This window comes from Ambystoma mexicanum, chromosome 11 (genome assembly GCF_040938575.1).
Source record: "Ambystoma mexicanum isolate Mex_15411 chromosome 11, UKY_AmexF1_1, whole genome shotgun sequence".
Lineage (NCBI taxonomy): Eukaryota > Metazoa > Chordata > Amphibia > Caudata > Ambystomatidae > Ambystoma > Ambystoma mexicanum.
Window position 1 is genome coordinate 21,173,101 of NC_090934.1, and position 17,510 is coordinate 21,190,610.

Consider the following 17,510-nt stretch of genomic DNA (forward strand, 5'->3'; position numbering starts at 1 on the left):
TATATCAATAGCAGTTACAGTTGGCCATTTATTTTGGCAGAATTACTTTGTAAACATGTTTAAGCCGGGTTGTTGGATTTTTAAAGCAGATGCTTTGTCTAGCCAATTCCCTGACTGCGTGAATGAGAAGGAGTTGTTAGAGAGTAGCTCTTTAATAACAGAAGGCCACTTCTTGGCTGGAATCACTCGCCCGGAATAGGGGCTATATCAGAGCAAGGAACAGGATACCTTACCTCGCCCACTGCTTTGCCAGGAAATCCAACACCTGCCTCCTGCGATCCTCTTCCTCCACCTTGCTAACTACCCCGAGATACACTAGAGAAAGAGCCAGAGGCACCAGCTTCACATTCATCGCCCCCACCCTCTGGAATACATTCCCTCCTGTACCCAAGACTCATATTTGAGCTTCCGAAAAAAAGTAAAAACCGCTTTCTTCAACAAATATGCTTAACCATTTCCACCCCGCAATGCTTACAATGATAACTGGCTGCTTCTTGGCCACTTTATCGCCCCACTGCTCCCTACTACAAGGTCGGTAGCTTTAACTAACCCACACTGTGACTGAATGCAACTTTGCTGCCTTTATGCTTGTAACACTTTTACTTTCTCCTGACTGTGACCACAGTGAAATCCTTAAGTCACAATTCATTTACTGTAATGTAACCACCCTAGCGCCGTGATACCTCCGGTTCTGGGCGCTATCAACAAATAAAATAAATAAATTACATTGCTGCAAATGAAGGCTTGGGATATTCTTGATTCTTGCTGCAGTGTTCTAAAAGGATGAACTCAAGTGAATTCTAAGTTATATCTTCCTACTAAGATACAGGAAAGGGTGTTTGAGGGAGTGGCATGCATCCATGATATCGGGCCACCCTGGGTATCCAAAAACATTGAAACTCCCAGGTCAGAGTTTTTGGTGGGAGACTATGCGTGTAGACATATTACATTGTGTTGCAACTATGAGCTGTGTGCTAGTTTCAAGTCAGAAGGAGGGAAGCCATTAGGATCATTAGTTCCTCTACTTATTTCTCCAAACTCATGGCATACTATTTCTATGGATTTCATAGTTGACTTAGACAAGGATCAGGGGTGTTTGTCAGTCCTAGTAGTGGTAGATCTTTTAACAAAGGCAGCAAACATTCTCCCAATGAAAGGAAAGGTTAGCACAGGCAGTTTGGCACAATGTATTTTGTAAGGAGTGGTCAGGTTGCATGGATTATCCACTCAAATAATTTCAGATTGAGCGTCTCAATCTCCAAATTCTGGAGGTCCTTATTTAAAGAGTTAGGGGTTGAGGTGAAATTGTCGTTTGGCTACCATCCTCAAACTAAATGGCAAATCGAATGAGCCAATCAGGAGTTATAAAAATATCTGAGCTGTTTTTTCCAAGCTAGAGGTGATTGGGTGGACCTAGTTTGGTTGGCAGAGTTCAGTTATAACAGATCTGTCATCTTTCTTTTGTAATCTTGGTTTCCATCCCATATTTGTACAGGATTTAATGGAGGATGGAGCATCTAACCCCAATGTGGAAGATAGGTTAAGGGTTATACGAGAAACTCTGCAAACTGCAGACAAGGCTGTTAAAAAGAATAAGCTCAGATAAAAGCAGTTGGCAGATATGAAGCGCAGAAACAGTACAAAGTATTAGGTGGGAGAGAAGGTGTGGAAAGAATGCATTTAACCCTAGATTTGTGGGTCCTTTTGAGGTTGAGAGAATAATTGACCCAGAAGCGGTAAGGTTCCAGCTCCCATGAGAAATTAAAGTACATACATCATTTCATGTGAGTTTGTTAAATCCATTTAAGGAAGGAATGCGATTAGCAGGGCGCCCACCTTCAGTCACCACAATAGATGACTCTGGGCAATACAGGGTCAGAACAACATTGTATTCCCGTAAAATGTGAGGCGTTTTGCAGTACTTCTTTGATTGGAAAGGTTATGATTCTGAAAAAAAATAGTCTTTGAAAGCTGCAGGAGATGTCCATGCGCCATGCTTGGTGGCTGAGTTCCATAGAATGCATCCGCCCGAGTCAGGCCTTGAGACAGGGCCTTGCAGAGAGGGCACTGTCAGGTCCTGCTGAGGTCTGGGTATAATTTACAGGTTTGTTTGGGAGATTTGGCAGAGGTTTGTTGTGCAATATTTATGTAGACCTTTCCTTAATTATCTGTCAGGATGAATTTCAGTCCCCAGCCCAAGATGAAGACAACAAAGCAGAATTCTAGAAGGACTGGAGAGCGTAGGCAGTAAGGAACGTTGGGCGCATTCTAAACTGCCTTTCAACTGAGCCTCTGAACTAGTCGGTCCGGTTCTTAGGGATGCCAGAGTTGGGCACCTTTGTTGAAGTAAAAGATTAATTTGAAACAAGTGCTTGAAGAATTGTCACTAGAAGAAGGCCCACAGAAGCATAGACTCGTTGTGGGACATAGTTTGCTGAGAATATGGTGGTAGCGCAGAAAAACTATTTGCCACTGTTAATGACAGTGCAGCATGTAAATACCTCTTTGTAAATAAACTGTAGATAATGCTAATGGAGCGGGAAGTGTACTGCCTTATAAGAAGTACTCATTACGCTTGAGGTGGCAGCACTGCAGCTTCATGTAGACATAATGCGCATCATTTCTGCACACCGTTTCCCTGTGTCTGCGTAGTGTAGAGAAGAGCTCAAGACAAACACCTTGCAGCAGATTTCTGCCAGCAGTGTCTCTGAGGCCAAAATGCATAGAGGCCTGTCAATGACTCTACTCGATGTGTGCGAGAGCTGTGTGAATATTGAGTGTGTATGAGTGGGGTTAACGCTGGTCTTCCGTGACCCAAGAAGGTGGGTGGATTGGTAGCACAGACGCATCTTGATCAGTGCGTCGAGCCTTAGGTTCAGGGAACTTGCACCCTTCAATGAGTCGCATCGCTTCATCTAAGCATTGCCAGTCTTCATAAACTCTGGGATTCAGATACTCTTGACATGCACAAATAAGAGACAAATGTTCCAGAACATTTATTGCTTTCTTGGATCATTTAAAGGAAACTATAAAACGCGCCAATACATATCTCAGAAAATACATGTCCAGATGAGAGATCAACCTTCCAGTAGTTTAGAAGAGCGTCACAGTTAATAGAAGGGCGGGAAGAGGGTTTCAGAGACACAGAAAGAAAGCATCGTAAAACAAAGAGAAGTAATCATTGTCTGGTATCATTCTCCCTTTCTGCAGGTCTCCAGCTGAACGAAAGGAAGATCCTGTGTCGTTTGCTATTTTGTTCTGTTCCCCTTCCCCCCCAGCGGTGCGAAGGGTGCAGCAGTTTTATATTAGCTGTAAACTGAACACCAGTGCGGGTCTGTGAGCGTCAGCAGCTCCTGCAGATTGCAGCCTACTCAGGAACTAACATGAGCTCAGTGGCCCTTTGTACAGGTAAACTGGGTGTTTGTGGACGGTACTCGGTGCACAACAGAGGGCACATGACTATCTAGAACAGACCCACCACCTGTCTATATTCCTTGTGGCCCTGATTCTATCCAATAGGCGACTGGGCTCAGTACGGAAGCATCAGTTTGGGAAGCACAGCTTATGAACTATTCCTGGAGCAATACAATGGACACGGGCAAGCAGAAAGAGGAGGTGAGAAGAGGATACCAGACTGTGGGCCAGGGGGATCCATCAATTGTTTGTTTGGCTTTTTACCAAAACCTTGATAGTTTTCACAGTTGGGAAAATTTGATTTACAGCCCCATAGTTAGAGATGACAAAGAACAGCACCACAGCTTCCTTACCAGGCAACGCGAGGCATGGCGTAGAAAATTTGAGGCTGCTGGAAGCCGTTGAAGGTGGAGGAAGTGACCACTGTGTAAGCACCCATGTTATCGAAGATCAGCCAGTCACCAATCTGCAGTTCTGGCAGCTCCAGGTTTTCGGCGATTCGATCCAGTCCATCACAGGTGGGCCCCCACAGGCTACTGGAGTGCATGGGTTCGTCAGGGGCAAGCTTCTGCAAAGAGGAAAAGAGGAGCGGTTAACTCCAAGTAACACAACTCGTGCTGTAAACCATGATATGGAGCCAGCACTGGGTGACTGTTACAACTTTATCCAAAAGCCATAGTTTGAATAAACAAACAAATAAAATGAAGATAGGCTCAGAGCACAGATTGTCCTGGACTTGATACCACTGAGGGAAAGGGAGTGGAAAAGCATTTACAGACGAACTTGCAACTAATTACATCAATACGCTATACCAATTTCGAATGGGAAAAGTACTTAAAATGCATACACAGGGCTGACTTTTAGTGCCCCCTCGATTCATATGTTTTTATTCTGAACTCTTCCTATTGCCCACTCCTCTTCAGGGTGCATTCCAGTCACAGAATGCTGTATAGATTAGACACAAAGCACAGACTCTGAATGCAAATGGCAAACCTTTTTAGAGGCCGATCATCACGAACGATACAGGTTAAGCTGGTACCTGTGCAACGGACTGGGACAAGTTAAGTCTCTCCTGACGTGTGGCTGACTCTGCCATGTCATGTAAGCCATTACAGGCAGTGGCAGGCAGGACTATGCCTGATTTCCCAAAGCAGCTGTCTCAGCTTAAAGTCAGTGAAACAGCGTAAACTATCACTTTAGCCTCCATTTTGTGCATCGTTAACATCTTCAAGATGCATGGAGCATAAAGACTGAAAGAGGTACATAGTGTCCCCTAAAGAAACAATGGTGACTGCGATCCACGTTGTGGGGAGATGAGACATGGAAGACAGGTGCAAGCACCAAGAGGCCATTTGACAATTCTAAGCAACTTTTCATTTACAAACCAAGTTGACACACAGGCCCCCAACAGACGCTTGCGTTACCAATCAAGAGAGACGAAGTGTGCTATAAAGGGGGCATAGGCCTTCCACCAGGTAAGGAACGGGTCCCACTTGCCTTGTGCAGGATTGGTTTGGGCCGTGCGTTGTCAAAGAAGATGCAGTTGAAGGATCCAAACACCCCATCGTTAAGGTAATACATGATGCGCTTATGGCTACAAATATCTTCATCTGCAGAGAGGCGAAGAAAACCGGGGTTTAGAGAAAGGCCCTCTTTCTGCCATGTCTATGCGAGAGAAAGCCATAGCAAGCCAACATGGGAGGTCACCAAACCAGACTACAGATCCCCTGCTTGACCGAAATGTAAAAGCATTACAGGCTAAAGCTCTTGACAACGGGCCCCCTCAAACCCAGGCAAAATGTAGCAGCAGCCCCACAGAGAAGCAGCGAATCAGCCATGTTTACTACCTAAAACAGGCAATTTCTCCAACCATAAAACAGCGAGTAAAAGTGCACCCACCAAAGATAAATGGGAAGCCTGCAGACTGCTTTCAGTCACACAGCACTACAAAAACAGGCTCTAATAATCTTTATTGGCATAAATTACTAAGCGCAAAGATTTCAAAGAGATGTCTGTTAGAGCTAAATTACTTGCCTGAACAATTCCCCTATTGAGAAAGGCAATTCATATTTTACTCCCTAAACCAATTTTACTTCTAAATTCCAAAAATGGGTAGTAAAATAACCCTCAATTCAAAATCTGATATGGAGCCATTTTTAGCAACCCTTGAATGGACTACATGCAGGTACCAGCCCATTTACCCAGATCCTCCTTCGGGGTGTACAAGCCCGTGGTGGGTGGGGTGACCAAGCAATACACACTAAAGGTGATTCAAACATTGGCAGCATTAAGCAGGCATTAGCCAATCATATAAAGGCGACCCAAAGACAAGCACATGAACAGTGTGAACGTCCTACTGCGCGGTCACTCGAAAGAATCATTCATATCCAGTATCACCTCCACCGCCTCAATCACAAAGAGCAACCTTTGGACATTCTCTATGGTTCAACCACACTTATAAACTCACCATCTGAGCCAGACTGCTCCAGGGGTACTTCCTTCTTGGCTATGATACTGACAGCCAGCGTGAAGGCTGAAGCCACGTAGTACCGTCCAGGCTCTGCTATTATTTCCACCCCACAGCCTTCTGGGAAGTACATGTCCAAGGCAGGGTTTATCACGGCTGCCATCTGAAGGGAGAGACCACGAGACATTTTGAAAACCAGCCGCAGTATTATTAAACCACTGTATGTAGGGTTAATGTCTGATAGTTCCTCATCCGGGTCACTGCTTCAGATACACTTCCACAGCCTCTACTCCATCCACCACAAAACCCCATCTTACCTTCACAGCAAGCTCAAAACCCATCACTCACAAAAACACCAGAAAAGTGAGCCAGCATCTTCTACACATTCCATTCTGCAAACTAACATGCGCTCAAAAACAAGCATTTACCTAGTGGGCACTCAGGCAGAGAACACCGTACCACTCAACATACGCACTGCACCTCCATCACCACTTTCCGAAAGAGCCTTAAAACCTACTTGTGTCCACACACATCCATCCAGTCCCTCCACCTCTCCCGCTACCCCATGTCTATCCTACTCTTCCTATCCTGCCAACTCTTTGCAACGTCTGTGTCACCTACCACTGTTTGACCCTTTGAACCGTAAAAGGCGCTGTGAGGATCCCCCTGGTAGGACGAGCACTGATCAACAATTCAATACATAAGAAATACTAATGTTTACCTAAAACTTGCTACCATTTTGTAGACCCATAAAGAAGAGGAGTCCCTATTTGCCACTCCATCACCCACAGAAGAGTAAAGGGAATGGAATGCCCTGTCTGGTCTTGAAGTAGGGCCCACAGATCTCGCCAGCAAGTGATTAACTTGCTGAACCATCCGACTGGAATTGGAGGCAAATATTCTCATCCTTATAAGAATCCCAGCCCCCCCGCCCCCCCCCCCCAATCACTGCACAAGTGAAGCACAACAAATTCCAGAAGCATTTGTACCTCTTCAAAGCGCACTTTAGCATCTTCAGTTCCCGGGAATCCGCCACCAATATCCAGAAGATGCATGGCGTAGCCAAGCTCCGCGCCCATAGAAAAGACCAGCCGGGCATCAGCAATGGCCTGAAGGAAGGCCTGGGGGTTATTGCAGCCACTGCCCACATGGAAGCTATATAGGAGGAAGACCATTTTTTAAATTTGGACTCTTCAGAGTTTCTCGCTGAGCCCTGGCAAGTGGGAGTAAAATGATTTCTCAGGGAGGGAAGAGTTGATTATTCTTAAGCATTAAGTCATTACTTTATATAACTGTATATTTTCCATTCTAACCTATTACATACTTCTTTGCTGAAATCCATGCTGTTTGCGACTGCGCAGTCACAAAAATGAAAAGATATGATTACCTTAAAAATCCCTATTGGCAACATCCAGCAACAATAATAGTGTGTCTTCTTGTGGCCTGTCACTGAAAGGGACATAAAACCAGAACACTGTGAGCTTGAGTGGACCCCAGGCAATCTGCTACACCCCATCTTTTTCTTTTGTATTTGATGATTTACGAAGCTAGTGGGTACATCCCCAATCGGAACACAGGGCTTAAGATTCTTAATTACAATACCCTGTGTCATACATAAAGTTCACAGGTAGGAGGGAGGAGTGTAATTCAACCCTGGAATTACAGGTTTAACCAGCAGGACACTAGCACACAGACTGTATTAGAAGTGATGCTCCAGTTGCTAAGCCCCCAATGGGGGGCTCTGCTGCAGCTGAAAGTGCACACTCAGCACAATATCAGGAGCAATGTCACCTCTGGCATGTTCTAGCACATCACACACTGCACACAGCAGCAAAGTCCCCGCCTGGGTGCAGTGATGCGATGGACATGGGTGCTGGGTGCTGTTACTGTGGCATGATGCTGGGCCCGGAGCAAGTACACAGAGGATCCCGGACAACCCCACTTGACCTCATCCACTTGACCTCATGACTGGTCACTAGCAGCAAACCCTTAAATCCCCTGCCCCTTTAAGAGTTTCTCATTACTAGAACGAGTGAATACACTAATTTCCTGTTAATGAAGACCCCCTTTTATGGAGCCTGGGTTGGGGAAAACATACGGGCACTGATATATAGGTTGGTGGCATCTGGCACAGTGGGCACAGTGCAAGTGGGGCTGCTACCAGTTTGGGTGAGGGAGAGCCATGGCAGTCTGTTCGGTGGAGTCTTGAAGGCAGGCATGGCATGGCATCAAAGATGACGGCTGAACCTGAAATCAGCTTGGTCTGTGTTGTAATGAGGCAAGGTGGAATAGGTTGATGAGCGAGTTGCAAGAGACGGAAGGCTCAAGAGAAGAGAGAGGCTGGGAGAAGAAGGAAAAGAGTTAAGGCGAGAGCAAGGAGGACAAACCAAATGTAGGTAAGGAGGATAGAATGGCGATGAGAAGAGGAGGCGGAAGGCGGTGAGAACAAGAAGAGGGGGTGGAGAGTCATTTGAGGGGAGGTTAAAGGGGTGGATAAAAGAAGGGGAAAAGTGAGAGGTCAGAATGTTTTCGTCAAAGATATTTTTCAATTTTTATATTGTGATATAACCGCATTTGGGTTTTTTACACATACTTCTTAATAAAAAAAATAGCTCAATTTCCATTACAGCATATTTATCACATTCATACAATTCTCACATGGTTAAAAATAGAAAAATAAAATGAAAGAAAAATAATTGAACAATAACAATCAGGAGTAAAGTAATCATACAAGCACATCTCCTATCCATTGCAACAATTAATTTACCAGTATTTTTGTGGAATGAAACCTGTATATTGCAGCACTCTTATTACACTTAAAGTCAATTTGGTTTTGTGGCCAGAAATCATTCTTTCCCAGAAGGCGCTTGATGACAACCGATCGAGTGATCCAACTGAGTTACCCAGATGTTCAACCCTTATGTCCCAGGTGCCTTTGCAGAATCTCAGTAAGCGCTCAAGCGTTTGTTTACTTGGATGCAAGCATTCTGTGCACAGACTCCGAGTCCCTTCTGTGAGACCCCATTTGGTCAATACTGCGCCCGTCTTCATCAAATTCAGGCATACTCTCATGAAATTCTGCCTTCCTTTTACATCTGGGAACTTCGTCAGGTACCTAGGAACAAAACCCTGCTTTTTCCCGTACTTAAAAAAGCATGTAGGGATGGAAGATGACCTCACTGTATCTATTGTGGTGATCCAATCTCTCGTTGTCAGGGCTTTCTTGACCTTCAATGGATTTGTTCACAGTAGATCAACAGATCTTCTGCCACCTGCCTAAATTCTCTCAAAGTTAATGAGGTGTCTGAGTTCAAGTTGTCCAGAAGGTCTTCGTACAATGTATTAGTCATTGGCACCAAAATAGATCTATATGAGGAAAGTAGTTTCCACTGTACTGCGATCTTAAGGGATTTTAAACCTAGTTCATATCTGAGTGTAGCCGTTTGGAGGCCTCTGGACCTAGTACCTGCTTCCAGATATAACTCTCCAGTTTTTGCCAATATATTGACCATAAGAGCGGTTTTCCCTCAATTCCATATAATAGTACGGGAATGATTTTTGCCACGTAAAACGTTATTATTGGCATGACAGAGAATTTACCATACAAACTCGAGATCTTCTTCATTTTTGCTATCAGTTGTGTGCATTTGGCCAATAATTCCCTGTACTGTGTTCCAACTGTAGGGACCGCATGCAAAGTGAAGCCAAGATATATAACTTCTTTTACCACAGGGATCAAACGACCACCTATTGACCAAGAATATTTGACTCCTTTAATGCCCTTACATCCCAACACTACAACCCTTGATGTTTCCGGGTTTACTACCAGATCATTTGCTTTCATGTTGTCACAAACGTCAGTAATGTCCTCTTCTTCAGACGACAACTCAATTTCTCTCCCTTCCCCCAACTCCTCACCTTCCACTTTCTTCTTTGATTTTTCTTTCTTGAGGCTTTTTTTTAATGAAGATAAGGACCTCCTCGGTAGGATGCCACCGTGCCACCTAAAAAAGTGTAACGGGGGTAACCCCTTCGGGAACGCCAATAAGGGGAAAAAGCCAGAGGCACAAAAAACCCCTGAGAGACTTCTTTCAGGAAAATGAGGAGAAAGTGGCTGGACACGGTGGAGTATGGTAAGAGTCTGGCACACGGGTGGTCTGGTAAATACAAGGGCTGACCAAAAGTCACTCCAGGAAACAGGTAGTAGTCGGGTACACAGCAGATCGAGTAGGCTCGAGGGTCAGACAAGGGCAACCCAAAAGACAGGCTGAGGTCGGGTAGACAGCAGATCAGTAGGCTCGAGGGTCAGACAAGGGCAATCCAAAAGACAGGCTGAGGTCGGGTACACAGCAGATCAAGAGTAAACAGGAAAGGAAAAGGTAAGAAGGAGTAAAGGAAGAATGCGGGCTGGGAAAAAAGGGGGGAACCAAAAGAAAATAAGGAATAAGAGAGAGGGTAGGAGCAAAAGAAGGGAAAAGGATGCTAGGGGAAAGCAGAAAACCGCGAGGAGCACGAAAGTGCTAAAGATACCAAAAAATATAAACTAAACAAGAAAGAAGAGCAAGACGGAGGAATACAAGCAAGTACACAGAGGGAGCGACAGCAACACAGGGGGAAACCCGGAAACGTTGCAACGCGTCCGTAACCAGGAAGTACGGACCTAAATACTTCCGGCTACGTACGCGTGCAACAACTAGAACAATGCTGGAGGAAACGGAAGACCTGCCGGGAAACGGTATGGCGGACAATAACGCCAGCGATTCCACACCCGCCATCCTTTCCGTGATGACAGTATGCCCCCTCCGAAGGAGTCCACCCCCAGGTTTGCCAGGATGAAGAAAATGGAATCTGCAAACTAGAAGTTGGGCGTGGACATGAGAGGCTGGTTCCCACGAATTTTCCGACCAATGATACCCCTTCCATCGTACCAGATATTCCAATCTACCCCTGCAATACCTGGAATCACAGATCTGGGCAACTTCATATTCCTCCTGGGTGGAATCAGTGGGCAATGGAGCTCTTTTGGGATGCCGAGCCCAAGTGTCTTCATGAAAGGGTTTCAAATGAGAAGCATGAAACACTGGGTGAACCCTATGTAGACCTTTAGGTAGATCTAATCTGAAAGCCACCGGGTTGATAACCTGTGTGATCTTGTAAGATCCTAGAAACTTAGGGGAAAGCTTGGAGGGGTGTGCACATTGTGGTAAGTATCTAGTGGACAACAAAACTCGAGAACCCACCCCCCATCCAGGGACCGGGTTGCGATGTTTGTCGGCCTGTATCTTGTACCGTTCTTGGGCTTCACTGAGATTCTTTTTTGCCTGCAAGTGGATACTCCGCAGAATGCGAGAGTACAATCCACCATAGGCAAACTGGTAGGTAAGTCAGAAATGGGCAATATGGACCGCGGGTGATAGCCATAGTTACAGAAAAAAGGACTTAGACCGAGAGTAGAGTGGAAAGAGTTGTTGTAAGAGAACTCTTCTACGGGTAGTAGAGTGACACAATTGTCTTGTTGGAGGTTTACATAGCATCGTAAATACTGTTCTAGGGTTCTGTTGAGACGTTCCGTCTGTCCATTGGATTGAGGATGGAATCCAGATGTCAAAGCTCTCTCTACACCTAATCGGTCGCATAGGTCCTTCCAGAATCGGGAAGTATATTGGCTTCCCCAATCGGAGATAATCTTCTTAGGTATACCATGGAGGCGGAAGATGTCGTTGATAAATACCTCGACCATTCCAGCTGCCGTCGGGACCCCTGGTAAGGGGAAAAGTGTGCCATCTTAGTGAAGTAATCAACTACCACCATGATACAAGTACACCCCTGAGATTGAGGCAAGTCAACGATGAAATCGGTTGAAATGACGCTCCAAGGCCCATCAGGAACGGCGCTGGGTTCCAATAGTCCCACATGTCTTTGGAGTGTTCCCTTGTTGCGAAGACATATCATACAGGATTGGACGTAACGACCTACATCTCTTTTCATGTCAGGCCAGTAGAAATATCTTTGCAGGTAATCCAAAGTGCCCTTGGTACCTCTATGACCAGCCATCTTAGAATCGTGACACCAATTTAAAGCCAACTTCCGAAAAGTGGATGTAGGTAAATACAATTTACCTTTTACAAAGTAGAGACCATCCTTGATGTCGTATAAGATGTTCCTAGGATGTTTCTCCAACTCAAATTGGATTCCAGAAGCTTCTCTCACTTGTCTCAAAAACGTAGATAGCACTCGACCCGCTTAGGAGGAGGGAACATCAGGTCGAGAGCACAATCCGATTCTGACATATAATCTCCTCGGCGAGATAGAGAATCTGCAACCAGATTTTGATGCCCAGGAATGTAGGTGATATCAAAATCAAACTCGGCAAAAAAGTGGGCCCAAAGTGCTTGTCGTGTATTGTAGCACTCAAATTGTCGTAGAACGTGCAGGTTTTTGTGGTCTGTTCTAATGGAAAAAGGGTGTTTGCCTCCCTGCAGTAAATGTCCCACTCAAGACAGGCTGCCTTCATCGCTAATAGTTCGCATTCTATGACAGAATAGTTCTTTTGGCTAGCATTGAGGGTTTTTGAATAATAGGAAATCGGGTGTTCCACTCGTTGATGTTCTTGCAGTAAGACTGCACCAATGGCAGATGCAGAGGCATCTGTTTCAACAATGAAAGGTTGGCTTTGATCCGGCTGTTGAAGAATGGGAGCGGTACAAAAGGCTTCTTTAAGATTGCGAAAGCTGTCTTCTGCTTCGGTGGACCATTTAAACGGGTTTGACGATTTCTTGAGCAAGGTGGTAATGGGTACTACTCGTTGGGAAAAGTTGGAGATGAATTTCCGATAGAAGTTCGCCAATCCTAGAAACCTTTGTACATCCTTGATGGATTTGGGAGAAGGCCACTCAAGGATGGCAGTTACTTTGCGAGGGTCCATGGCGATGCCTTGAATGGATAGTATGAATCCCAAATAGGGAATGGAGGCTGCGGAGAACACACATTTATCAAGTTTGACCGAGAGGTGATTGTCCCTTAATCTCTGAAAAACTTCCTTGACGTGTTCTTCATGTTCTTCTGTAGTTTTGGAATACACCAGGATGTCATCGAGGTATACTATGGTGGTCTGACACAGTAAATCGGAAAAAAGCCTGTCCATAAAGCGCTGAAATACCGAAGGGCATTAATTAGCCCAAAGGGCATCACCTGGTATTCATACAGTCCATATGGAGTCCTGAAAGCTGTCTTCCATTCATCTCCCTTTTGAATTCGGAGCAGGTGATAGGCATTCCGAAGATCCAGCTTGGTAAATACTGTGGCACCCTGGACGGCTTGAATGATTTCTGCAATCAGAGGCATAGGGTACCAATCTTTAATGGTTACCTTGTTCAATCCCCTATAATCAATACAAGGTCTCAACTCCTGTGAATCCTTCTTAGGGATGAAAAATAAGGAGGCCCCAGCAGGAGATTTCGAAGGCCTGATTAATCCATTGGCTAAGTTGTTATCCAGGTACTCCCGGAGGAAGTGTCTCTCTTTGAGCGATAAAGGAAACATCCTACAAAAGGGTACCAAAGCCCCAGGAGCAAGGTCTATGCAGCAATCTTCCGGTCTGTGTGGAGGCAGTTCGATGGGAGTTTTCTCCGTCACTACCTCAGTGTATTCCTGGAGGTGGTGTGGAAGACAGTGAATGAGTCTGGACTCGTTGTTACTGGAGGTCTGAACGGTCTCGAACCTCGGCTCCGGAAGAAATTCTGCCCTACAGAACGCTGATTGAAAGCTTAGCAAGTTCTTTGCCCAGTCTATGTGAGGGTTGTGCCTTCTAAGCCACCCTATCCCCAGTATGATGGGGAAGTGAGCTGCTCGATGATATCAAACGAGATCCTTTCAGAATGTTGCGGTATGTGTAGGTTAAGCTCTTCAGTGGTGTGGGTGATCATTCCAGAACTTAATGGCTCTCCGTCAACACCTTCCACCTTCTGGTCCTCTTGTTTAGCCACTCGGTTAATACCCTTCTGTTCTGCCCACAGGGTGTCGATGAAGTTGCCGGCAGCACCACAGTCGAGCAAGGCCTGAGTTATGATCTCTGTGTTTACCAGCCTTAAAGTAACAGTAAGGACCATCAGTCTGGAATCCTCCGGTATCTCAGAGGAAGACACCGAAAGAGTTGTGTAAGGACTTGGGATGGCCCCTTGGAAGTGAGTCCTAACACTTACCGAGGGCGATCGTTTCCTGAACGTCTAGGAGGGACTTCTGGACAGTCACGTAGCAAATGAGTGGATGCTCCACAGTACATGCATAAACAGCCGTCCCGTCTTCTCTTACGTTCCTCTGGAGTGAGCGGGGCACGAGCAGTACCAATTTGCATCGGTTCGTCTTTACTTTGGTGTGAGAGCGGCAAAGGGGAAGGGGGCTGAGTCTCTGGAGGAAGAAGACTGTACAGCTTGGTCTTCTTTCTTTCGGCCCGTCGTTCCGACAGTCGGAGGTCGATCCGAAGAGTGGCGGTGATGAGATTGGAAAAAGATGTTGGGCGAGCTATGCGTGCCAAATCGTCCTTGAGATCCTCTCTCAAACCTTGTCGAAAAATGGCATATTGGGCCTGTTCCTGCCAGCCTGCTTCTGCAGCTATTTGTTTGAAGGTGGTGATGTAGGTCAACAAGTCGGAATTTCCTTGTCGGATATCCAAGAGATCTTCGGATGCAAGAAATGTACTTTCTGTGCGCAGAAAGGTCTGCTGTAGTAGAGCCTTGAAAGCGTCATAATCCAGCAAAACCGGATCGGGCTGATTGACCAGAGGGGTGGCCCAAGCCAGGGCATTACCCGTCATGTGGGTAATCATAAACCCTACCTTGGCGTGATCAGAAGCGAAGGTTTGTGGGCGGAAAGAAAAGTGAAGATTGCAAGCATCTAGAAATTCTTTTACTCGCTAAGGTGAGCCATCAAATTTGCATGATACTAAAGGAAGCGATGGTAGGTCTGCGGAGGGTCGTTCGCTTTCCGTCATTCGCTGTTGTAATGCTGTGTTAGCAGCCTTGAGGTTCTGTACTTCCAGATTCAGGCTTTGAACGGCGGCTACAAGTTCCTGCACTTGCTGGGGGGTTGCCATCTCAGTTTCAAACTGTCACAAACGTCGGTAATGTCCTCTTCTTCAGACGACAACTCAATTTCTCCCCCTTCCACCGACTCCTCACCTTCCACTTTCTTCTTTGATTTTTCTTTCTTGAGGCTTGTAGGTCTCTCTTTTTTTAATGAAGATAAGGACGTCCTCGGTAGGATGCCACCGTGCCACCTAAAAAAAGTGTAACGGGGGTAACCCCTCTGGGAACGCCAATAAAGGGAAAAAGCCAGAGGCACAAAAAACCCCTAAGAGACTTCTTTCAGGAAAATGAGGAGAACGTGGCTGGACACGGTGGAGTATGTTAAGATTCTGGCACACGGCTGGTCTGTTAAGTACAAGGGCTAGGCAAAAGTTAATTCAGGAAACAGGCGGGTACACAGCAGATCCAGTAGGCTCGAGGGTCAGACAAGGGCAATCCAAAAGACAGGCTGAGGTCGGGTAGACAGCAGATCAGTAGGCTCGAGGGTCAGACAAGGGCAATCCAAAAGACAGGCTGAAGTCGGGTACACAGCAGATCAGGAGTAAACAGGAAAGGAAAAGGTAAGACGGAGTAAAGGAAGAATATGGGCTGGGAAAAAAGGGGGGAACCGAAAGAAAATAAGGAATAAGAGAGAGGGTAGGAGCAAAAGAAGGGAAAAGGAGGCTAGGGGAAAGCAGAAAGCCGCAAGGAGCACGAAAGTGCTAAAGATACCAAAAAAATAAACTAAACGAGAAAAAAGAGCAACACAGAGGGATACAAGCAAGTACACAGAGGGAGCGACAGCAACACAGGGGGAAACCCGGAAACGATGCAACGCGTCCGTAACCAGGAAGTACGGACCTAAATACTTCCGGCTACGTACGCGTGCAACAACTAGAATGATGCGGGAGGAAACGGAAGACATACCGGGAAACGGTATGGCGGACAATAACGCCAGCGATTCCACACCCACCATCCTTGCCGTGATATGACACATGTACAAATCAAGTGCCTTCAGCAGTCTTTGTAGACCAACAGGAGTCCTGTCTAGCAGGACAATGTTGTCTGCATACATAAGCCATTTAATGGCTAATGAACCCACCTTAGAGCTTGCCAATGCTGAGGACTCTTTGAACTGTCCAAAATCTCCCAAATAAAACTTAAAGAGAAATGGTGCCACAATACACCCTTTTCTGACTCCCCTGTTTATACTTATATACTCTGACAGGTGTCCAGCTGAATTGAGTCTTACTCTAGCTGAATTTCCCTCATGAAGGTTTACTAAAATATTTGTCAGAATTTTCGGGGCCCCTTTGTGCTCCATCTTGAGCCAGAGCTTGTCCCGATTCACCTTATCAAAGGAGCTCGACAGGTCGACAAACGCACCATAGAGTCTACCTACATTTTTTTTATCTTCATGGTTTGTTAGGGAGGCAAGTATAATACCATTTAAGGATGCTGAGTTACCTCTTCTAAACCCTGTTTGTTATTTGGGAATTATGTTATTTTCTCTTGCCCAGGTTTCCAGTTCTCTTAATACTAGACTGGTGAACAACTTGCTCTCCACGTCCAGCAACGTAATTGGCCTGTAGCTTGTTGGATTTCTTCGATCTCCCTTCTTGAAGATGGGGATTATAATCGCCGACCTCCAAGAGGGGGGAATTAATCTGTTATCTATCACTCCCCTGAATAATGTATACAGGATTTCTGCCCGCAGGATCCCATTTCCTTTGAGGACTTGGTAGGTTAGACCATTAGGGGCCGCAGATCTGGACGAAGAGGATGTTTTAAATTAGATTCAATACATCCCCTCTATCAAAACTCAACGCCCAATTTCCATCACCCCCCCTTGAAAATGTGGGACTCCCGGCGGTTTTTGATATTTCTCACCAAAATGGGTCAACCAGCTCAATTCTGGCACATTATTCGTTTGGGCAATATCTTGGTCTGTTTTAAGTGAGTTAATTATTTATTTTAAAATGTTTTTATTGGCATTTCTTAAATCAACATGGTACCATCAATGTGCATGGTTGCCAACATATAATATATAACACAAGTATAAGAACATTTTAACCGAACAATAACCAACAGTAACTGCCTCCAAATGCTTTTCATCCTATTATTTGCAACACTTTAGAGTGGGGTAATTTGTAACGCGTTCCTTTAGCTTTTATATTAGGTGCATTTGGAAATGTGTGGAGTTACCAAAAATAAAACATCTAACACTAAACAACAACAGTCTACATATGGAAGAAGCGTCTGGCTCAGGCGGGTATGTCACTGGTAAAAGTTCCATTTCTCGGGAAGTGAAGGGGACAGTGATCGAGATGACATCATCTGTGTTTCAATGCTTGAGTTCGGGTATAGTGATAGTGGTACAGTTCTTCAGGGGGGTTTATGATCTGCGCTGAAGTGTATGTCTCGCAGTAGGGCCTTCCAAGAGTCAAGGGTGCCACTCGTCATGTCTCCTCCAGAGACGACTCCATCCTGCCAGGCTCTGGTTTCGGCTGCGGTCCATCTCTCCAATTCTCTCAGCCAGCGTTCATGTCTCGGTCCCCCTGGTGTCT

General features: G+C 45.6%; 1 protein-coding gene across 1 annotated transcript in view; it reads right to left on the bottom strand.

Annotated features, from left to right (window-relative positions):
• LOC138503007 (antizyme inhibitor 2-like) overlaps positions 1 to 17,510 on the bottom strand; it is a 216,363-nt gene that overhangs the window by 16,744 nt on the left and 182,109 nt on the right. The window contains exons 7-10 of the mRNA XM_069622439.1: positions 6,871 to 7,036; positions 5,882 to 6,044; positions 4,912 to 5,024; positions 3,768 to 3,982 (exon numbers count right to left, since the gene is read on the bottom strand). Of these exons, the coding sequence (XP_069478540.1) occupies positions 3,768 to 3,982; positions 4,912 to 5,024; positions 5,882 to 6,044; positions 6,871 to 7,036 (657 nt within the window). The remainder of the gene's footprint in view (positions 1 to 3,767; positions 3,983 to 4,911; positions 5,025 to 5,881; positions 6,045 to 6,870; positions 7,037 to 17,510) is intronic.